The 18,447-nt window shown below is 42.8% G+C and overlaps 1 protein-coding gene across 1 annotated transcript in view; it reads left to right on the forward strand.

The window, feature by feature from the left end:
• The window catches only part of LOC141049750 (alpha-2-macroglobulin-like protein 1), a 160,939-nt gene that overhangs the window by 39,257 nt on the left and 103,235 nt on the right, over nt 1-18,447 (forward strand). The window contains 4 exon segments of the mRNA XM_073546477.1: nt 11,500-11,655; nt 14,159-14,323; nt 15,713-15,833; nt 16,976-17,060. Of these exon segments, the coding sequence (XP_073402578.1) occupies nt 11,500-11,655; nt 14,159-14,323; nt 15,713-15,833; nt 16,976-17,060 (527 nt within the window).

Below are 18,447 nucleotides of genomic sequence, written 5' to 3' on the forward strand. Positions count from 1 at the left end.
CAATAGAGGATCGAGTTTGAGTCAAATTTTCTGAAATTCATAATTTCAAGCAAATTTGAAATTTGATTTGCAATTTGAAAAAAAAAAAGATTTCCTTGGCATCATTACCAACACTGCTGAAGCTGAAGCGCCTGTGCTGTCTTCTCTATAATGACATAGTGTGTCTTGTTACCATATTATCATACTTTGTGCATGTCAGTATCTGGGTCTTTAGAGATCAGCAGTTCCCTGTAGAGCACCGTTGGCCACAGATCTTTCTCTCTCTGTACATCTATCTCTACTCCTCTTTTCCAGTACTAACATCTGCTATCAAATTTTTGAAGGAAATTAAGTGTGACCAGCAAAGATTTGCCATTTTGGAAGTGCATTGAGCAGCAAGGTGGTGTGCTGGTAAAAGGGGAAAAAAAAAAAAAAAAAACTCTTTTAAATCTTCTGCCTGAGCGAGTGTGAACGAGCTGAGTGTGACCTGAGCATAAGTGCGAACTGTGGTAAGTGTGTGACTTGAGATTCAGTGAAGAGGTATTTGGAAAACCTATAACAAATACCTGTGTGAGTTGCTGAATTGTAAGTTGCTGAGTGCTTTCTACCTGTTCAATTTTTGCGGGGCTTTGGGGGCTTGTTTAACCTATTTTTTCTCTCTACAGGGTTAATCTCTTATTTTACTATCTGTGTTTTTAAGGGTTAACTATATTGCATTTAAATCTTGAGGTGTAACTGTATTCACAAGGGGTTAAATAAGGGTGGGAGTTCATACAGTAATTAAGGGTTTATAAGGGGCAGCTGGTTGCGGCTCAACTCCTTTTGGAAGCGCATTGAGCAGCAAGGTGGTGTGCTGGTAAAAGGGGGAAAAAAAAAAAAACTCTTAAATCTTCTGCCTGAGCGAGTGTGAACGAGCTGAGTGTGACCTGAGCATAAGTGCGAACTGTGGTAAGTGTGTGACTTGAGATTCAGTGACTTTGGATTCAGGGAGTTTCCAAGGGAGGTATTACTGAATTGCTGTTATATTTTATTAATACTTTTTATTTATTTTTGCTTATCTTATTGTCTGGTGCAATCCCCATTAGGATGTGCTCCACTATTGCCAATGCCATCCAGTGCACGTCTTGCCGCATGTATGAAATCCTTGAACAGCCGGTCGAGGGTGCATACTGCTGTGCAAGATGTGAGCACGTTGTGCATTTGGAAGCCCAGATACTGGATCTAAATGTGCAGCTGGCAACACTGAGATCCATAGACAATATGGAAAGGAGTCTTCTGCTCACTGAGCAGACGCTCAATGGGATAGATGAGGGGGGGATGCTAGGTTGGAGCTGCAGGACAATGAAGCAGCTAGCTGGGTGACAGTTAGAAGGGGGGGTAGAGGGAAGAGCACCAGGGAGGCTAGTCCTGATCTGGCACACCCCAATAAGTTTGCTAAGTTGGCAGATGAGGGGAGTGTTAGTGCAGGAGTAGCACTGCTGCAGCAAGGCATGTCCTCTGAAAGCCGGAGGAGTGTCTGCTCCAGTAAGGGGGGAAATAGGAGAGCAGGGCAGGCCAGACAGGTTCTGGTAGTGGGAGACTCAATTATTAGGGGAACAGATAGGGCAATCTGTCACAAAGACAGGGATCGTCGAACGGTGTGCTGCCTACCTGGTGCTCGAGTCCGACACATCGCTGATTGGGTTGACAGATTACTGGGAGGGGCTGGAGAGGATCCAGCGGTCATGGTGCACTTTGGCACAAATGACAAAGTTAGAGGTAGGTGGAAGGTCCTTAAAGATGATTTCAGGGAATTAGGCTGTAAGCTTAAAGCAAGGACATCCAAGGTGGTATTTTCGGAAATACTTCCTGTACCACGTTCCACGCCAGAGAGGCAACGGGAGATTAGGGAGGTTAATAAGTGGCTCAGGAATTGGTGTAGGAAGGAGGGGTTTGGGTTCCTGCAGAACTGGGCCGACTTCTCAGTTGGCTACAGGTTCTATGCTAGGGACGGGCTGCACCTCAATGGGGAGGGTGCAGCTGTGCTGGGGGAGAAAATGGCTAGAAGGTTGGAGGAGTGTTTAAACTAGGGACGGGGGGAGGGTATTCCTTTTATAGGAGGGGAAGACAGTGCAGCTAGAGACCTAGGCACAAATAATGACATTGGGGGTGGGGGTGGCATGGGGGGTGGGGTTAGAACAGTTAATAATTTAAGAAAGAATAGAGGTACAGAGAGATACGTAAAGTGCATGTATACTAATGCCAGAACCCTCGCCAACAAAATGGAGGAATTGGAGTTAATGTTGTTGGAACATAATTGTGACATGGTGGGGATATCTGAGACATGGCTGGATGAGAGCCATGACTGGGCAGTTAATTTACAGGGCTATAGTCTGTTCAGAAATGACCGTACAAATAAGCGAGGGGGAGGCGTGTGTTTATATGTAAAATCATCCTTAAAACCCATCGTTCGTGATAATATATATGAATCTAATGAAAATGTAGAGTCCCTGTGGGTAGAGATAAGGGGAGGGGGGAATAATAATAAATTACTGATAGGGGTTTGTTATAAATCTCCAAAAATAATGGAAGCAACAGAGAATATCCTCATAAAGCAAATAGATGAAGCAGCGACTCAAGGAGAAGTCATTATTATGGGGGACTTCAACTACCCTGAAATACATTGGGGAACCGAAACCTGCAGTTCCAGCAAAGGTAATAGGTTTTTGACTACTATGAGAGACAATTACCTTTCACAACTGGTTCAGGACCCAACAAGAGGGGGGGCACTGCTAGACCTAATATTAACCAACAGGCCAGACCGCATATCAAATGTAAGGGTTGAGGGTCACTTGGGTAATAGTGATCACAAATTAATAAGTTTTCAAGTAACCTTTAATAAGATGTGTAGTAGAGGGGTTACAAGGACACTAAACTTCAGGAAGGCAAATTTCCAACGGATGAGAGATGATCTTGGTGCAATTAACTGGGAAGATATCCTGAGACATAAAAATACACAAAGAAAATGGGAGACGTTTATTAGCATCCTGAATAGGACCTGTGCACAATGTATACCGTATGGGAATAAACTGTCAGGAACACTGCACTGCACTTGCTCACTGAGCCAGTGCGGATGTCCTGAGTACAAAGACAGTACTCAAAGATACCTGTGGAGCAGGGCAGCAGCGGTGACGATGCGTGCTTCAGAGTATCAGGACCTGAAGCACATGACTGCTGGGGGCATGGCCTAAGCTCCACAGATCTAGGAGCTGCAGGGAAACTCCTAGAAAGGTAACTACGGGACAATGTTACCAAGGGACAGAGACAGAAACCAGATGAAGCCAGGGTCAAAGAACAAGATAGAAATACAGTACCACAGGGTTTAGACAGAAAGGATAGTCAGGACGTAGCAATAGGTCAGAAAACCAGAACGGGCAATAGACGGTACAATAGGGACAAACTGTAACGGAGTAACGATAGCCAAGCCAGGAGGTCAGAACCGGAGAAGACAATAGTACCAAAGCGAGAGATGGAGTACAGAGTGAGGGAACAGGCCAGGTCATACACGGGAAGCAAACAAGCAATGCAGAATACACGCACACCAGGGGTCAGACACACCAGAACAACAGTACAGCTGACAGAGAACCCTGGTAAAGAGTGAGTATAAATACCCCTCCCAGATCCACTTAACCCTGTGAGTGCAGGGCAAGAACCCTGTTCAAACCATGACAGTACCCCCCTCTTAATGGCGGGCCACTGGACCCCCAGGCTTGTCTGGGTATCTGGCGTGGAAAGCCCGCACCAGACGATCGGCATGCACCGAACTGGCCGGAACCCATGACCGATCCTCCAGAGAGTTCCCCTTCCAGTGTATCAGATACTGGAGTCTCCGGCGCACCCACCGGGAGTCAACAATGCGCCCTACTTCATACTCCAGCTGCCCCTCTACCAGCACTGGCGGAGCATTTGATGAGGGATCCTCTCTCACCGTCCCCACAGGCTTTAACAGGGACCTGTGGAAGACATTAGAAATTTTAAAGGAGGTGGGCAGCTGCAGTCGGTAGGCTACTGGGTTAACAACCTCCACAACTTTGTATGGGCCAATAAACTTGGGGCCCAGCTTTATAGAAGGTATCTTAAGCTTGATATTGCGGGTGGATAGCCACACCTTCTCCCCTACTGCAAATGCTGGACCTGGCTCCCTCCTCCTGTCAGCAAACCGCTTATAGTTTTCCTGGGCCTTGGAAATATTCCTAAGAACCTCCCTCCAAAGAATTCTAAGACGTTGTGTCACATCCTCAGCACCAGGACAACCTGAATCCATACGGGAAAACTCTCCAAAATGTGGGTTAAACCCATAGTTGACCTGAAAAGGAGACTTCCCAGTAGACTGACTCACACGACCGTTGAATGCAAACTCTGCCATGGGCAATACCTCACACCAGTCCTCCTGCCTGGAAGAGGCCAAGCATCTCAGAATCTGCTCCAACGATTGGTTCGTGCGCTCCGTCTGTCCATTAGACTCTGGGTGGTAGGCAGAGGAGAAGGACAACGAAATCCCCAGCTTTTTGCAAAAAGCCCTCCAGAACCTGGCAACAAACTGTACCCCTCTGTCTGACACCACATTCATAAGCACTCCATGTAACCTAATTATATGCTGCATAAATAAGCGGGCCAGGGTTTCAGCAGATGGTAACGCGGGGAGAGGTACAAAGTGAGCTTGTTTTGAAAACCTATCCACCACCACCCATATCACCGAGTTGCCCCTGGAAGGAGGAAGATTTGTGATAAAATTCATGGACAAATGTGTCCATGGTCTATCCGGAATTGGCAAAGGCACCAATTCCCCGGCCGGCCAGACCTGAGAACTTTTAGAACGAGCGCACACCCCACCTGCAGTCACAAACTTTTTAATATCTGTTACCATAGAGGGCCACCAGAAATCCCTCGCAATTGCCCCCCGGGTAGCTGCAATCCCAGGATGAGCACTCAACACCGAATCATGAAATTCCTGCATAAGTCCGAGACGGAAACGTTCCGGTACAAACAATTTACCTGGGGGTTTAGCACCAGGAGCCCGAGCCTGGGCCCCCAAAATCCCTCTCTGTAACTCAGATGAGATTTCGGCCACCACTACTCCTGGCTGAAGAATGGAGGAGGGAGGTTCTGGAGGGGACACCGAATCAAAGCTTCGGGATAAGGCATCAGCCTTGATGTTTTTAGATCCCGGGCGGAATGTGATGGTAAACTGAAATCGAGAAAAAAAAGCGCCCACCGTGCCTGTCTGGGGGGTCAATCTCTTGGCAGACTCGATATAGGCCAAATTTTTGTGATCAGTGATGACTGTAATGGGATGAACAGACCCCTCCAGGAAATGCCTCCATTCTTCAAAAGCCAACTTTACCGCCAACAACTCTCTATTGCCGACATCGTAATTTCTCTCGGCAGAGGAAAATTTTTTAGAGAAGAAGGCGCAAGGCCTCAGGTTAGTAAGGGTAGGAGGGCCCTGAGACAAAACTGCCCCCACCCCCACTTCTGAGGCGTCAACCTCCACGACAAAAGGTCTTGACGGGTCGGGTTGTACCAATACAGGGGCTGAAGAAAAGCACTTTTTTAATGTCATGAAAGAGTTTTTTGCAGCTACAGACCAATTTTTTACATCAGCTCCCTTGAGAGTGAGGTCCGTTAGCGGCTTTACCACCTGCGAGAAGCCCTTAATAAATTTCCTATAAAAGTTGGCAAAGCCCAAAAATCGTTGCAACCCTTTCAAGTCATGAGGTTGCACCCACTCCGTAACAGCCTGGACTTTCTTAGGATCCATGCGGAACCCCTCCCCTGACACAATCAACCCCAGAAAGGATAGTCAGGACGTAGCAATAGGTCAGAAAACCAGAACGGGCAATAGACGGTACAATAGGGACAAACTGTAACGGAGTAACGATAGCCAAGCCAGGAGGTCAGAACCGGAGAAGACAATAGTACCAAAGCGAGAGACGGAGTACAGAGTGAGGGAACAGGCCGGGTCATACACGGGAAGCAAACAAGCAATGCAGAATACACGCACACCAGGGGTCAGACACACCAGAACAACAGTATAGCTGACAGAGAACCCTGGTAAAGAGTGAGTATAAATACCCCTCCCAGATCCAGAAAGAGGCCACGAACACTTAACCCTGTGAGTGCAGGGCAAGAACCCTGTTCAAACCATGCATAAACATGCTAGAAATAGGAGGAAACCACTATGGTTAAATAGAGCTGTAAGGGGCGCAATAAGAGATAAAAATAAAGCATTTAGAGAATTAAAGCAAGTAGGTAGTGATGAGGCATTAAATAAATACAGAAAATTAAATAAATTCTGTAAAAAGCAAATCAAGACAGCAAAGATTGAGACAGAGAGACTCATTGCCAGAGAAAGTAAAAATAATCCCAAAATATTCTTTAACTACATAAATAGTAAGAAGCTAAAAAATGATAGTGTTGGTCCCCTTAAAAATAGTCTGGGTGAAATGGTGGATGAGGATGAGGAAAAAGCCAATATGCTAAATGACTTTTTTTCAACAGTATTTACACAAGAAAATCCCATGACGGATAACATGATCAGGGATAAAAATTCTCCGTTAAATGTCACCTGCTTAACCCAGCAGGAAGTACGGCGGCGTCTACAAATCACTAAAATTGACAAATCCCCGGGCCCGGATGGGATACACCCCCGAGTACTGCAGGAATTAAGTACAGTAATAGATAGACCATTATTTTTAATCTTTAAAGATTCCATAATAACAGGGTCTGTACCACAGGACTGGCGTATAGCAAATGTGGTGCCAATATTCAAAAAGGGGACAAAAACTGAACTTGGAAATTATAGGCCAGTAAGTTTAACCTCAACTGTGGGTAAAATCCTGGAGGGTTTTCTAAGAGATACTATACTGGAGTATCTGGAGAAGAATAACCTTATGACCCAATATCAACATGGGTTTACAAGAGACCGTTCCTGTCAGACTAATCTGATAAGCTTTTATGAAGAGGTAAGTTCCGGACTGGACCAAGGGACTGCAGTGGACGTGGTGTACATGGACTTTTCAAAAGCTTTTGATACGGTGCCACACAAAAGGTTGATACATAAAATGAGAACAATGGGGATAGGGGAAAATATGTGTAGGTGGGTTAAGAGCTGGCTCAGGGATAGGAAACAAAGGGTGGTTATTAATGGAGCACACTCGGACTGGGTCACGGTTAGCAGTGGGGTACCACAAGGGTCAGTTTTGGGCCCGCTTCTTTTTAACTTATTTATTAATGACCTTGTAGGGGGCATAGAGAGTAGAATTTCAATATTTGCAGATGACACTAAACTCTGCAGTGTAATTAATACAGAGGAGGACAATTTTATATTACAGGAGGATTTATGTAAACTAGAAGCTTGGGCTGATAAATGGCAAATGAGCTTTAATGGGGATAAATGTAAGGTCATGCACTTGGGTAGAACGATCAAGTTGTATAATTATGTGCTTAATTGTAAAACACTGGGCAAAACAGTCACTGAAAAGGACCTGGGTGTATGGGTGGACGACAAACTCACATTTAGAGGCCAGTGTCAGGCAGCTGCTGCAAAGGCAAATAAAATAATGGGATGCATTAAAAGAGGCATAGATGCTCATGAGGAGAACATAATTTTACCTCTATATAAGTCACTAGTGCGACCACACTTAGAATACTGTGTACAGTTCTGGTCTCCGGTGTATAAGAAAGACATAGCTGAACTGGAGCGGGTGCAGAGAAGAGCGACCAAGGTTATTAGGGAACTAGGGGGTCTGCAATACCAAGACAGGCTATTACACTTGGGGTTATTTAGTTTGGAGAATCGAAGGCTTAGGGGTGATCTTATTACAATGTATAAATATATACGGGGACAATACCAAGACCTTTCTAATGATCTTTTTACTCTTAGACCTGTGACGGGGACAAGGGGGCATCCTCTACGTCTGGAGGAAAGAAGGTTTAAGCATACTCACAGACACGGATTCTTTACTGTAAGAGCAGTGAGACTATGGAACTCTCTGCCATATGATGTTGTAATGAGTGATTCCCTACTAAAATTTAAGAAGGGACTGGATGCCTTTCTTGAAAAGTATAATATTACAGGGTATATACACTAGTTTCCTTAATATTGCGTTGATCCAGGGAGCTAGTCTGATTGCCGTATGTGGAGTCGGGAAGGAATTTTTTTCCCCAATGTGAAGCTTACTGTTTGTCACATGGGTTTTTTTGCCTTCCTCTGGATCAACATGTTAGGGCAATTTAGGATAGGATATGGGTTGAACTAGATGGACTTAAAGTCTCCCTTCAACCTTAATAACTATGTTACTATGTATTTTCTAGCTGTAATCATATTGACCTGAAGAATAATGTTCCTAAGTCAATTATACAACAAAAGGGGCACAATAAAAACGAAACCCAAAGCCAACATCAGAATTGCAGTTCTTTGTGCATCTTCAACGCACTTGGAGTTTTTCCAATTTTTCTGGTACATTGTATGGTAAAATGAATGGTGTTAATCAAATTACAACTCATCCTGCAAAAAATAAACAAGCCCTGAAAAGCCTAATTTTACAGTAAAATTAAAAATGATGGCTCTTGGAAGAAGGGGATAAAAAAAATGAAATCGGAACTCAGTTCCTTTTACCAGGACATAGGGAAAAGCTACAGTTTCAGACACAACACATTAACAGGAGCGGCACTGCAGGGAAAAAAAACACCAGACCGTTCAAAAGGGGTTGTTTTCTTCAGCATTAAAATAAAAAGCTCAGAATTTCATGACAGAGAAGAAATACTAAACCTTATTAATCTCCCACTGCTTCCAAGTCCCATGTTAGGGTTTATGTTTTTATTTATTTATTTTACTCATTTGTATACCACCATTAATTCCACAGCGCTTTACAAACATTATTGGGATCGCACTAGGGTTGTAGGGTTGGCGGATTGCACTAAATAAAATATAATAGTGAAGTGTGATCGCAACCCGCGGTCCACCGTGCAGAGATGAATAACTGCTGCTAATGAGAACAATGGCAAACTAAAGACTGCGAGGCAGCAACCTAAACGCAGAGTGTTAAGCGTCACAGTGTGTAAACAGAACACAACGTGTTCACCACTCTTGCACACTCAGAGCGAAAGGACTAAAGAGTTAAGGCCACTCTGTGACTGACCAGTGCCAATCGCACATGTGGCCACAACAGACGCAGAGTCAAAAGAAAAAGTTTAAAGGGGTTGTCCGGGCTTTTCACATAATCTCAGTACATATCTGGGCTGCAGAATTATGACAATAATTAATTTACTTTCTGTCACTAGTTTGCACGGTTTTCTAGATATTCTGAACAGAACGTCCAAGGGGGGGTGTTATGGCATTGAAATGAGATCTAGTCGTAACTCTCAGTGCAGAGAGCAGCTGCTCCTCCCCCAGACACATGCTGAACAGTGTTCTATGGAAAGTGAAACTAGTGAGGAGGGAAAATCGTCCTGTATTCTGGGACAGGCTCTGCAATGAGGCTGCTAGAGGGGGAGGATTTGTTACTGTGTGATGAGGGCTTCTTCATGTTTACGGGGAGGGCCTGTATCTATGGAGGGTGGGGTTGTTGCTATAGAGGGCATGTTTGGAGTAGAGTAGGAGGTTACGACTAGTTCTCATTTCAATGCCATAACACCCCCCTTGGATGTTCTGTTCAGAATATCTAGAAAACCATGCAAACTAGTGACAGAAAGTAAATTACTTATTGTCATAATTCTGCAGCCCAGATATGTACTGAGATTATGTGAAAAGCCCAGACAACCCCTTTAAGCTAACGCTAGCTGGAAAAAAACCCTGTAGACTTCACTGGGGAGCAAAAGCTTTTAGGTTGAAACTTGCTCTGTACCTCAGCTGTGCTAACTGCACACACAACTGGATACAGATGCCAAAGCCAAGCAGGTACAAAAAGCCCTAACTGGCTAAAACTCAGGAGAACTAACACACACGTGCAGTCAGAGTAGTGGCATATCACCTCACACATCCACCATAAATGATGCTAGCGCACCAGCGTGCGCCCCTGAGAGCCTTTTATACGTACAGCTCAAGTTAAGTCAGACAGGACCTTGCCCGTGGACCAATCCGGAGCTGCCACATCACCAGAGCAGCTGATGACCGAGCACCAATGAGCCAGCGCCACCTCAAGGACATGCTCAGTAACATGATTTCTGGACTAAGGCTCCGGAGCGTACTGCTGCATGTGTATACCAGTGGTTACCATAGACTTAGCTGGAGAGCCAGCAGTAACCACACATACAGCATTAGTCCGAGCAAGGCGCTGGGACCGGAGTCTGTGCTGAGCAGTCTTCCCAGCGGCTGGGCCTGAATGGGAGCCCACAGCACCAGACAAGGCTTGGCATCTATCCTGTGCAGTGGAACAATACCAGTGCCTAACACGAACTTTCTGGTACTTCTCTAGAGACAAGAAATGACTAGGGATGAACAGACCCATTCAAGTTCTGGAGCCCGATCCAAACTTTAATCCAAAGTTCGGTTTGGATACCAAAACTGTACCCGAACTTCAACCAGAAACTCATTGAAAACAATGGTGACCCGGACATTTGAACCACAATTTTTTTTCTCTTTCTCTTTCTCTCTCTCTCTCAGACTTCACTCGGAACTCCGAACATTGCAACAGATTTTTGGGGAAAGTCCATGACCCCGGACTTTTAAGTTTGGATTTGCTCATCTCTAGTAATGACCACTAAGGCCTGTTTCACACATCAGTCTTTTCTGTCAGTTGTAATCCGCCAAAATGGTGGAAAACGGATCCGACTGTGTACGGACATCAATGTGTGCCACCGGACCGTTTTTTTTATGGATCTGGCGAAGGAGGAAATTTAAAGGAACCGCAGTCGAGAGAGAGATTTTTTTCAGCCGCCAGAACAGAGTTTAGGGTTAAATTTGCGGCTGAGTCAAGTCCTCCGGGCATGCGCAATGTAAAATGCGGATCTGGACGCCTGAAAAAAACGTTGCATTGTCCGTCCAGGCATGTTGGCGGATGCCAAAATTTTGGCGGATCCACAAAAAACGGATCCAACGGATGGCCATCCATCAAGATCTGCCGGTAATGCAACTCAATGGGGAAAAAAACGGATCCGCCAAGTAAAATGGCGGATCCGTTTTGTATGTAAAACGGCGGATTTTGACTGATGGTAACAGACGGATGTGTGAAACAGGCCTAAGCCAAACACTGGATTCTGAGGGCACCTGCTGAGCAAGTGATTGGCTACATTGGTCAAATGTATACAATGTGTGACTAGATGTCAGCATTGTTGCAGATTAGAGAACGTCACAGTAACAGACAGTATCAGAATTAAAGTAAAATCAGAGTACAGCTTTTATTTTATTTTTTTTAATCCATTCTATCCTTTTTTATTATTGTCAAAGTGGACAACCCCCTGATTTTCTATTCCAAGAAAATGGTTGTTTTACAATGATCACTGAATTTTCAGCATGTACATCATATTGTTTCATGGCAGGTTGTGCTTAAGTTCTCCAAAGAAGAAGTGCGGCCGGGAGAAAAAGTGAATCTGGAAGTTCAAGCAGATTCTGGATCACTGTGTTCTGTGCGCTCAGTGGATACAGGACTATTAATGAATAGTAAGCGAAGAACGTTTGATGACCTCAGTTCAATGGTGAGATTCAATGCTCCTAAGCAGTCAATAAATCAATACCTTGCATTCACTTATACTGTACATGGTGATTGGATTGCTCCAGAAGCAGCCTCGTTAGAATACAGGGTGAGCCATTTATATGGATACACCAAAATTAAATGGGAATGGTTGGTGATATCAACTTCCTGTTTGTGGTACATTAGTACATGGGAAGGGGGAACTTTTCAAGATGGGTGGTGACCATGGTGGCCATTTTGAAGTCAGCCATTTTGGATCCAACTTTATTTTTTCAATGTGAAGAGGGTCATGTGACACATCAAACTTATTGAGAATTTCACAAGAAAAACAATTGTGTGCTTGGCCCATGACGGCCAATCAACTTTCCAGGAAACTGTTCTTGTAGGAATGCTCGGACTTGACACTCATTATTGATGGTATGGTGTGGTATATGGGGTACAAAGATAGTGGGGCCATTCTTCATCAGTGGAAACCTCAATGCCACTGGATATCTGAAATTGCTACATGATGATATGTTGCCCTCTTTAAGCACTGAAGATGGCACGTTACTTGAGTTTTTCCAGCATGATGGTACACCACCACATTATGGGTGTCAGGTCCGAGCAATCCTACAAGGAATCTGACCCCCTTAGACTAGCATTTCATCTGTGGTGTTGCTATCGGTGTGTCAAGAGTGGGAGAAGAGGGTTGCATTGACAATCCAACACAATGGGCAGCACTTTGAGCACATTTTATAAGTGGTCATAAACTTGTAAATAACTCATGAAGGAATAAAGCTATGTTAAAACCAAACACACCATTGATTTTCTTGTGAAATTCTCAATAAGTTTGATGTGTCACATGACCCTCTTCTCATTGGAAAAAATAAAGTTGGATCCAAAATGGCCACCTTCAAAATGGCCACCATTGTCACCACCCATCTTGAAAAGTTTTCCCCCTCCCATATACTAATGTGCCATAAACAGGAAGTTGATATCACCAACCATTCCCATTTTATTTAGGTGTATCCATGTAAATGGCGCACCCTGCATATGATAAAGTGATATATAAAATCTCAGATATATACATGGATGTTTTCACAATCTGATTACTCTAACTGTAAAGAACCCTTTCAGATATTGATGTCTAAATCACTTTTCATCCACAGGGATAAAAAGGCAATTCTAATATTATAAAATTGATAAATTAGTTAAAGAGGAACTTTCACCAAATTCTTTATCCTGAACAGGACATGCAATGTAATAGTAGCTGTAGAGTGCAATATAATGTTTTCTCTCTGTTGCAGAGATATTAGAAATCAAATGATCTGGACTGGCACCCAATAAGTTAACTTTTGTTAAGTCCAAGTGGGTGTTATTATATAGTTTTCATTGGGGGCATGTAATTGTTGTCCCTGTATAAATTGCCCAGTCATAATCAAAAGGAAAGCACAGAATAACAAATGTGCAAAAATACCCTGCAGTAAAAAATATATGACAATAATCAGCAAGTGCTGGTAAAAAGATGACAACAAATACAGGGTATTTAGTCGATACTTTTTTTGCAAAAAAGTGTATATCAAGCCACTCCACCTCGTCAAGGTAACCCTTAATGGAACAGTCCCTATCTAATGTATTTAAAACCTGAACATATGAACAGTGTCTAAATGAACAGGATTAAGACAGGCGCTTCCTAGTATGGGCACGTGGTGTAAGATGTTTTTAATCCAGTCATAATCAAGCAGCAACACAGCAGAAAAAGAACACACTCTCACAAAAGCTTAGATATCTCAGTGTGTGAGATGTAAGGATACAGATCTGATCTCTTAGTCTAACCTCCTGCAGGATTAGAAAGTGCCCAAATCCCCAAACTGCTTGTCCATTGTGTCAGTAATAAGACTTATATCTGTTGTGTTCAAAAGTTACTTTGAGCACAATAGACATAAGTGTGACTCATCACCAGACAAGCAGTGTGGGGGGAAGGGCAGAACAGCAGATCTGACAGTGCTATGAGAGGAGAAAAGAAGTTAGAATTGTTTTTTAATGCGACCCAGCTAAACTCTGCTGTGCTGATCTATTTCCTACAGATACCTTATCTGAAAGGTGCAAGTCATCAATGCTGTACTCCCAGCACTTTCTAATCATGCAGGAGATTAGATTAGTAGATCAGAATAATATTGATGCATTAGCTCTCCAGATTTTGCAATACTCCACGCCCCAGCATACAATGACGGCCTCTGTAATTTTGGTATGTTGGGAGTTATGTTTTTTGCGACAGCTAAAGGCCCAGGGTCATAGACCATCATAGCTTTTCACATGAATGCTGAGATACGTGCAATGAAAGATTTCATTCTGGCACCAGTGCCAATGTCAGGACATACTTTGTGGGAGGAAATAGAGCGCGATTTGTACAGTCCCCCGAAGGATGGTATAAATATATAAATGGCCCTTGGCAGAAAAAATTGTTCCTGTCATCTGACTTAAAGGATCTTACTGACCTTGGAACAATTTTTTTTTCTTTCACAAAGCTTAGAACAATTAAATATTGGCTAAAGGTGAACAAGCGAGGTTTTCCTTACTCAATTGAAGATTTTGAAAAATATCCCTGTTTGAGAAATGAGAAGGATCTTCAAGCTGGAATCCAAGAGGCAGCATGGTACCATGGGGACGCTGATGTGTACATGATGCTCAAGGTAATAATGTCTGAGAAAATGTCTTACTTGCCACAGAATCTGGTGAATGTACTGTATTACAAATATGTTGTTTTAGTCTCCATTCAGACGTCAGTTTTCACCCACGTTCTCTCTGTGATTTTCATGAATAGAAGGCGTATTCACTATAGCCCTTGGTCCATTGACTGTTTTTTATCTGAGTCATGGATAAAAAATCACCCATACATTTGTATGGGTCTGGGAAAAATCCCAGCCAGCACACAATGCCATCCATGTATTGTCCATTTTCATCACTGTAATGGGTGGAAGAGACACGGAAATGTATTTGTTTGTTTATTATTGGCATATGAGAAAATCATTCAGGGTATGTTCACACATTGAGGACTTCTTTGGACAAAATAAAAAACATCTCTTTACAAGAAAAACGGCATTTAAAATGCATATTTTTATGTGTTTTTACTTGCTTTTTATGCACTCAATTGAATTGGTGAAAAACATTGCAAAAATGATGAAAGAATTGACATGTTGCATGCTGGTGCTGAAAAAATGCTGCAAATGCTCAACACGTGAACAAGCTCTTAGGGTATGCTCCCACGGTCAGTAAACACTGCGGGTTGGATGCTGCATACATCCGCAGCATCCAACCCACAGCGGTCAGATGTTACAGCATAGTGGATGGGATTTCAAGAAATCCCATGCCCACTATGTGTGCACTGGTGCCCGCGGCTTCCCTGAGGAGACGGATATGCGGCGCGTCTTTACAGACCGCAGCATATCTATTTATCTTGCAGAGACGCGAGTCTCCGCAAGATAAATATCACCAGTGCAATTCAGTGTTTGGCACAAATGGGAAAAAAGGAGGCAAAATTTTTGCACAACTAAGTAAACCAAGCTTGACAGAGGTAAAAGTGATACGAAAGGAAGAGGGAATAGACATGCCTAAATAACAAAGGTTTCCACTTGGATAATTGGAATATAAGAAGATTTCAGGTATTGTTTCACTGATTGATTGCAGCAGTATTCGCTTTATAGGTTTGAAGTTCAGAATAACCAGGAGCACAACAGCACCTTTTTCTGCATGGATTTTCTATGTTTTTAATATTTTTCTTTTCTGTGTGATTCCTCGCTTAATAATAATTATTGACTTTACCTAATATTGTGGAATACTCCCTTGTTTATGTTTTGTGTTTTTATAGTAAATTTGTTTTTGTTGATATGTCACACTACCCTTTGAAAAACTCTACCCAATTTCTGGGAAAATTCTGTTGTTGGCACAAATGCGCAAAAATAGGCAAAATTTTGTACAAATATCACTTACAAAAAACTGCCATAGGGGGAATAATAAATGACCCCCAGCAGCTCTGAAAGGAGGAAACATCATTATTCACATGTGTTCTTTATTAATAACAGCAAAGCAATCTGAAGATTTTTACAAATACTAAGATAAGAAAACCCGTGACGTGCGCTGCTCCGACCGTCACAAGGCGCATCTCCAATCAGCGTAAGAAAGTCGTGTCACAGAGTTCTCCCGGTATGTACAGTATATATCTTTCACCTATAACAATTTACTGTACTATCCTCTACTTGTAGGGAAAGTTGTTTTACTTGACTCCTATTAGTTTTCACCTATGTGCCTATCCATTACAAAGACTAAATCACAAGATCATTCATAACCCAATCACAGAATATACCAGGGTGGGATTATGGAGAAGGCGCATGGGGCAAGAACCCTAGAGCCTCTACCACCTTCATCCACATTTTCTGGCAAATCTGTTCTTCCAATCTGCCCTATTCAGCTATTCTAGTTATGTTCCTAGCAATCACTATTTATAGTGGTAGTTTGTGTTTCTAGATCGATGTCCCCCAGTAAAAAAGAAGGGTCTTCTGACAGCCATTGGTTAAGTCTATTTAACAAAAAGGAGGTGGATCTCATTTATGGAGTCATTGTCGTTGACTTGTTGTCTGCCAAAACTCCAGTTGATGATAAAGGAGAAGGATTGTTCACAGAGATGAGCAAATGGATTTGATGGGAATCAGGAGAGAGAAAGGCATAAATACTGAATAAACTGTACATAAGGTGTGCGACAGCGCAGCAATAAAATAGATTACAGTAGTGTGCAAGAAAAGACAGTAGTGACTTAAACCTTTTTAATAGCAATTAGAGGCTTTAGAGCACTTTTGATTTGTCACTAATCGAATTTTCTGGGAAAATTTGTCAAAAATGGATAATTTGAATTTCAAAAAATTTGCTCATTTCTAGTTGTCAGGTTAAGGAAGACCACTTATTTTCTAATAGTTTTTAGGGCTTTTCTAATTAAGGAAAGGGTTCCCTTGTTCCAGACATTCTCTTAACGGGACTGAGGAATAGTAACTAAAGAATTTCTCTCTCTGGAGGACGTTCACATCCACGTATTACACTGGCAGCTCATTGTTTGGGGAGGAGAGTGTAGTTCTTCATTTCTCCAGTAGTGGTGCTGCAGGGTAACAAAATACTCGCTCAAAGATTTCCCCACAGATCAGACACAGGTGATCACTGATCTGCTTATCATCAAGGGACACTTTTTACAGAGATAGATTGACAACCCCTTATTTATGAGTTGCATATTATCTTTTTTTTTGTTTGTGAGGCATTTTCATTCATGCTTATCTTGCAATGTCATTGCTCCTATACAGATTCAAAAAGTAAAGAAGAGCAGAAAAAGCCTATGAAAAGAAAAATTTTCCCAGAAACATGGCTCTTTGACTTAGTTTCTGTGGGGTGAGGACATGTCTATGTTTTCTGTTGACTTTAAGGATTTCTAGCAAAGACCCAGACTATGTCTTTACTTTCTCATAATTAATATTCAGGGAAAGCAACTGATGATAATATAATTTTGATAAATAGAGAACACTCATATAGGCAATTAATCTAGATGTTTCATAGGAAAGTATACATTCAGGAATCTGTAATGTTAATTTTTCTTACTATGTGTCTTTTGTCAGGGTCTTGACAGCGTCGGCGTACAGCCTCCGCTAAGCAGGGACTCACCCGCACCGTAGGGACCCCTGGAGACAAGAACAGCCAGAAAATAAAGATGCACATGACCTGAATGTAGAAGTTTAGCAAGCCGGCATAGGACCTATGGTCATGTGAACGGTCATGTGACTGCAAGGGGGCGGGGCTTAGCGTCCTGCTTTCAGAAAAGGTATAAAACTCAGTCAGGCAAAGCAGAGGTCAAGCACAATACAGGCAAGCGAGGTACAGGAGGGATAAACAGACGGAAGGTCAGACAAAGCCAAAGGTCATACACAAGATATCAGTACAGTACCAGGGATGAGACAGAACGGATAGTCAGGGCCAAGCAGAGATCAAAAACCAAACGGACATAGAAGGTACCAAGCAGAATCCAAAGCAATATCCAGAGAACAGACCGAGTCATACACAGAGAATCAAGCAACCAGAACACAGCACTAACACACTCAGGGGTCACCACACTATGCCAAGGGCGAAAGTATAACTGACAGGGGATGGGAGCTTCCTGAGGCAATAAGAAGCCTCCCCAGAACCAATGAGAGGCCACCATAATAGGTCCCAGGTGTGTAGGTGAGAGTCTGCACTGAGATCAGAACATTAACCCCAGAAGTGCCGGTCACCCAGCACTGGTATCATGACATCTTTAACCATCAGGAGAATCTATGGATAAGGAATATTTTAATTCAAGATAAAGATTTATAGGTGTCCAAATCTCCTGCTGCTATTCACACAGCCATATGGTTAAAGGTTCATTCCCAAAATAGTAAGATATACCCTATACAGTGGGTACAAGACTGCCGAAGAAAAGTCTTTAGTCAGTGTGACTGCAGATTATTGCTAAATCATGAAAGTGTGCAATGTTCATACTGTCATGATTCCCATGTGTTACCTGAGCAGGTATGCAGTCATGTTATTTCACATATGTGATTTGGATATGTGTGGTCACATGCTGACAAGTCTCGTTTGACTTCTCTTAATTCTCTTCTATGAGACTAGTCAACATGTCACTGCAAGTATCGAAATTGCATACATCCGATCGATTGACCACCCACCTACAAGTGTAACATTGCACACTGTCATGATTCTGCAGTCACATAGATTTCGTGCAGATTTTTCTTTGAAGACCAGATTA

The sequence above is a fragment of the Dendrobates tinctorius genome, unplaced genomic scaffold, assembly GCF_039654945.1.
Source record: "Dendrobates tinctorius isolate UK_male_01 unplaced genomic scaffold, ASM3965494v1 ptg000147l, whole genome shotgun sequence".
NCBI lineage: Eukaryota > Metazoa > Chordata > Amphibia > Anura > Dendrobatidae > Dendrobates > Dendrobates tinctorius.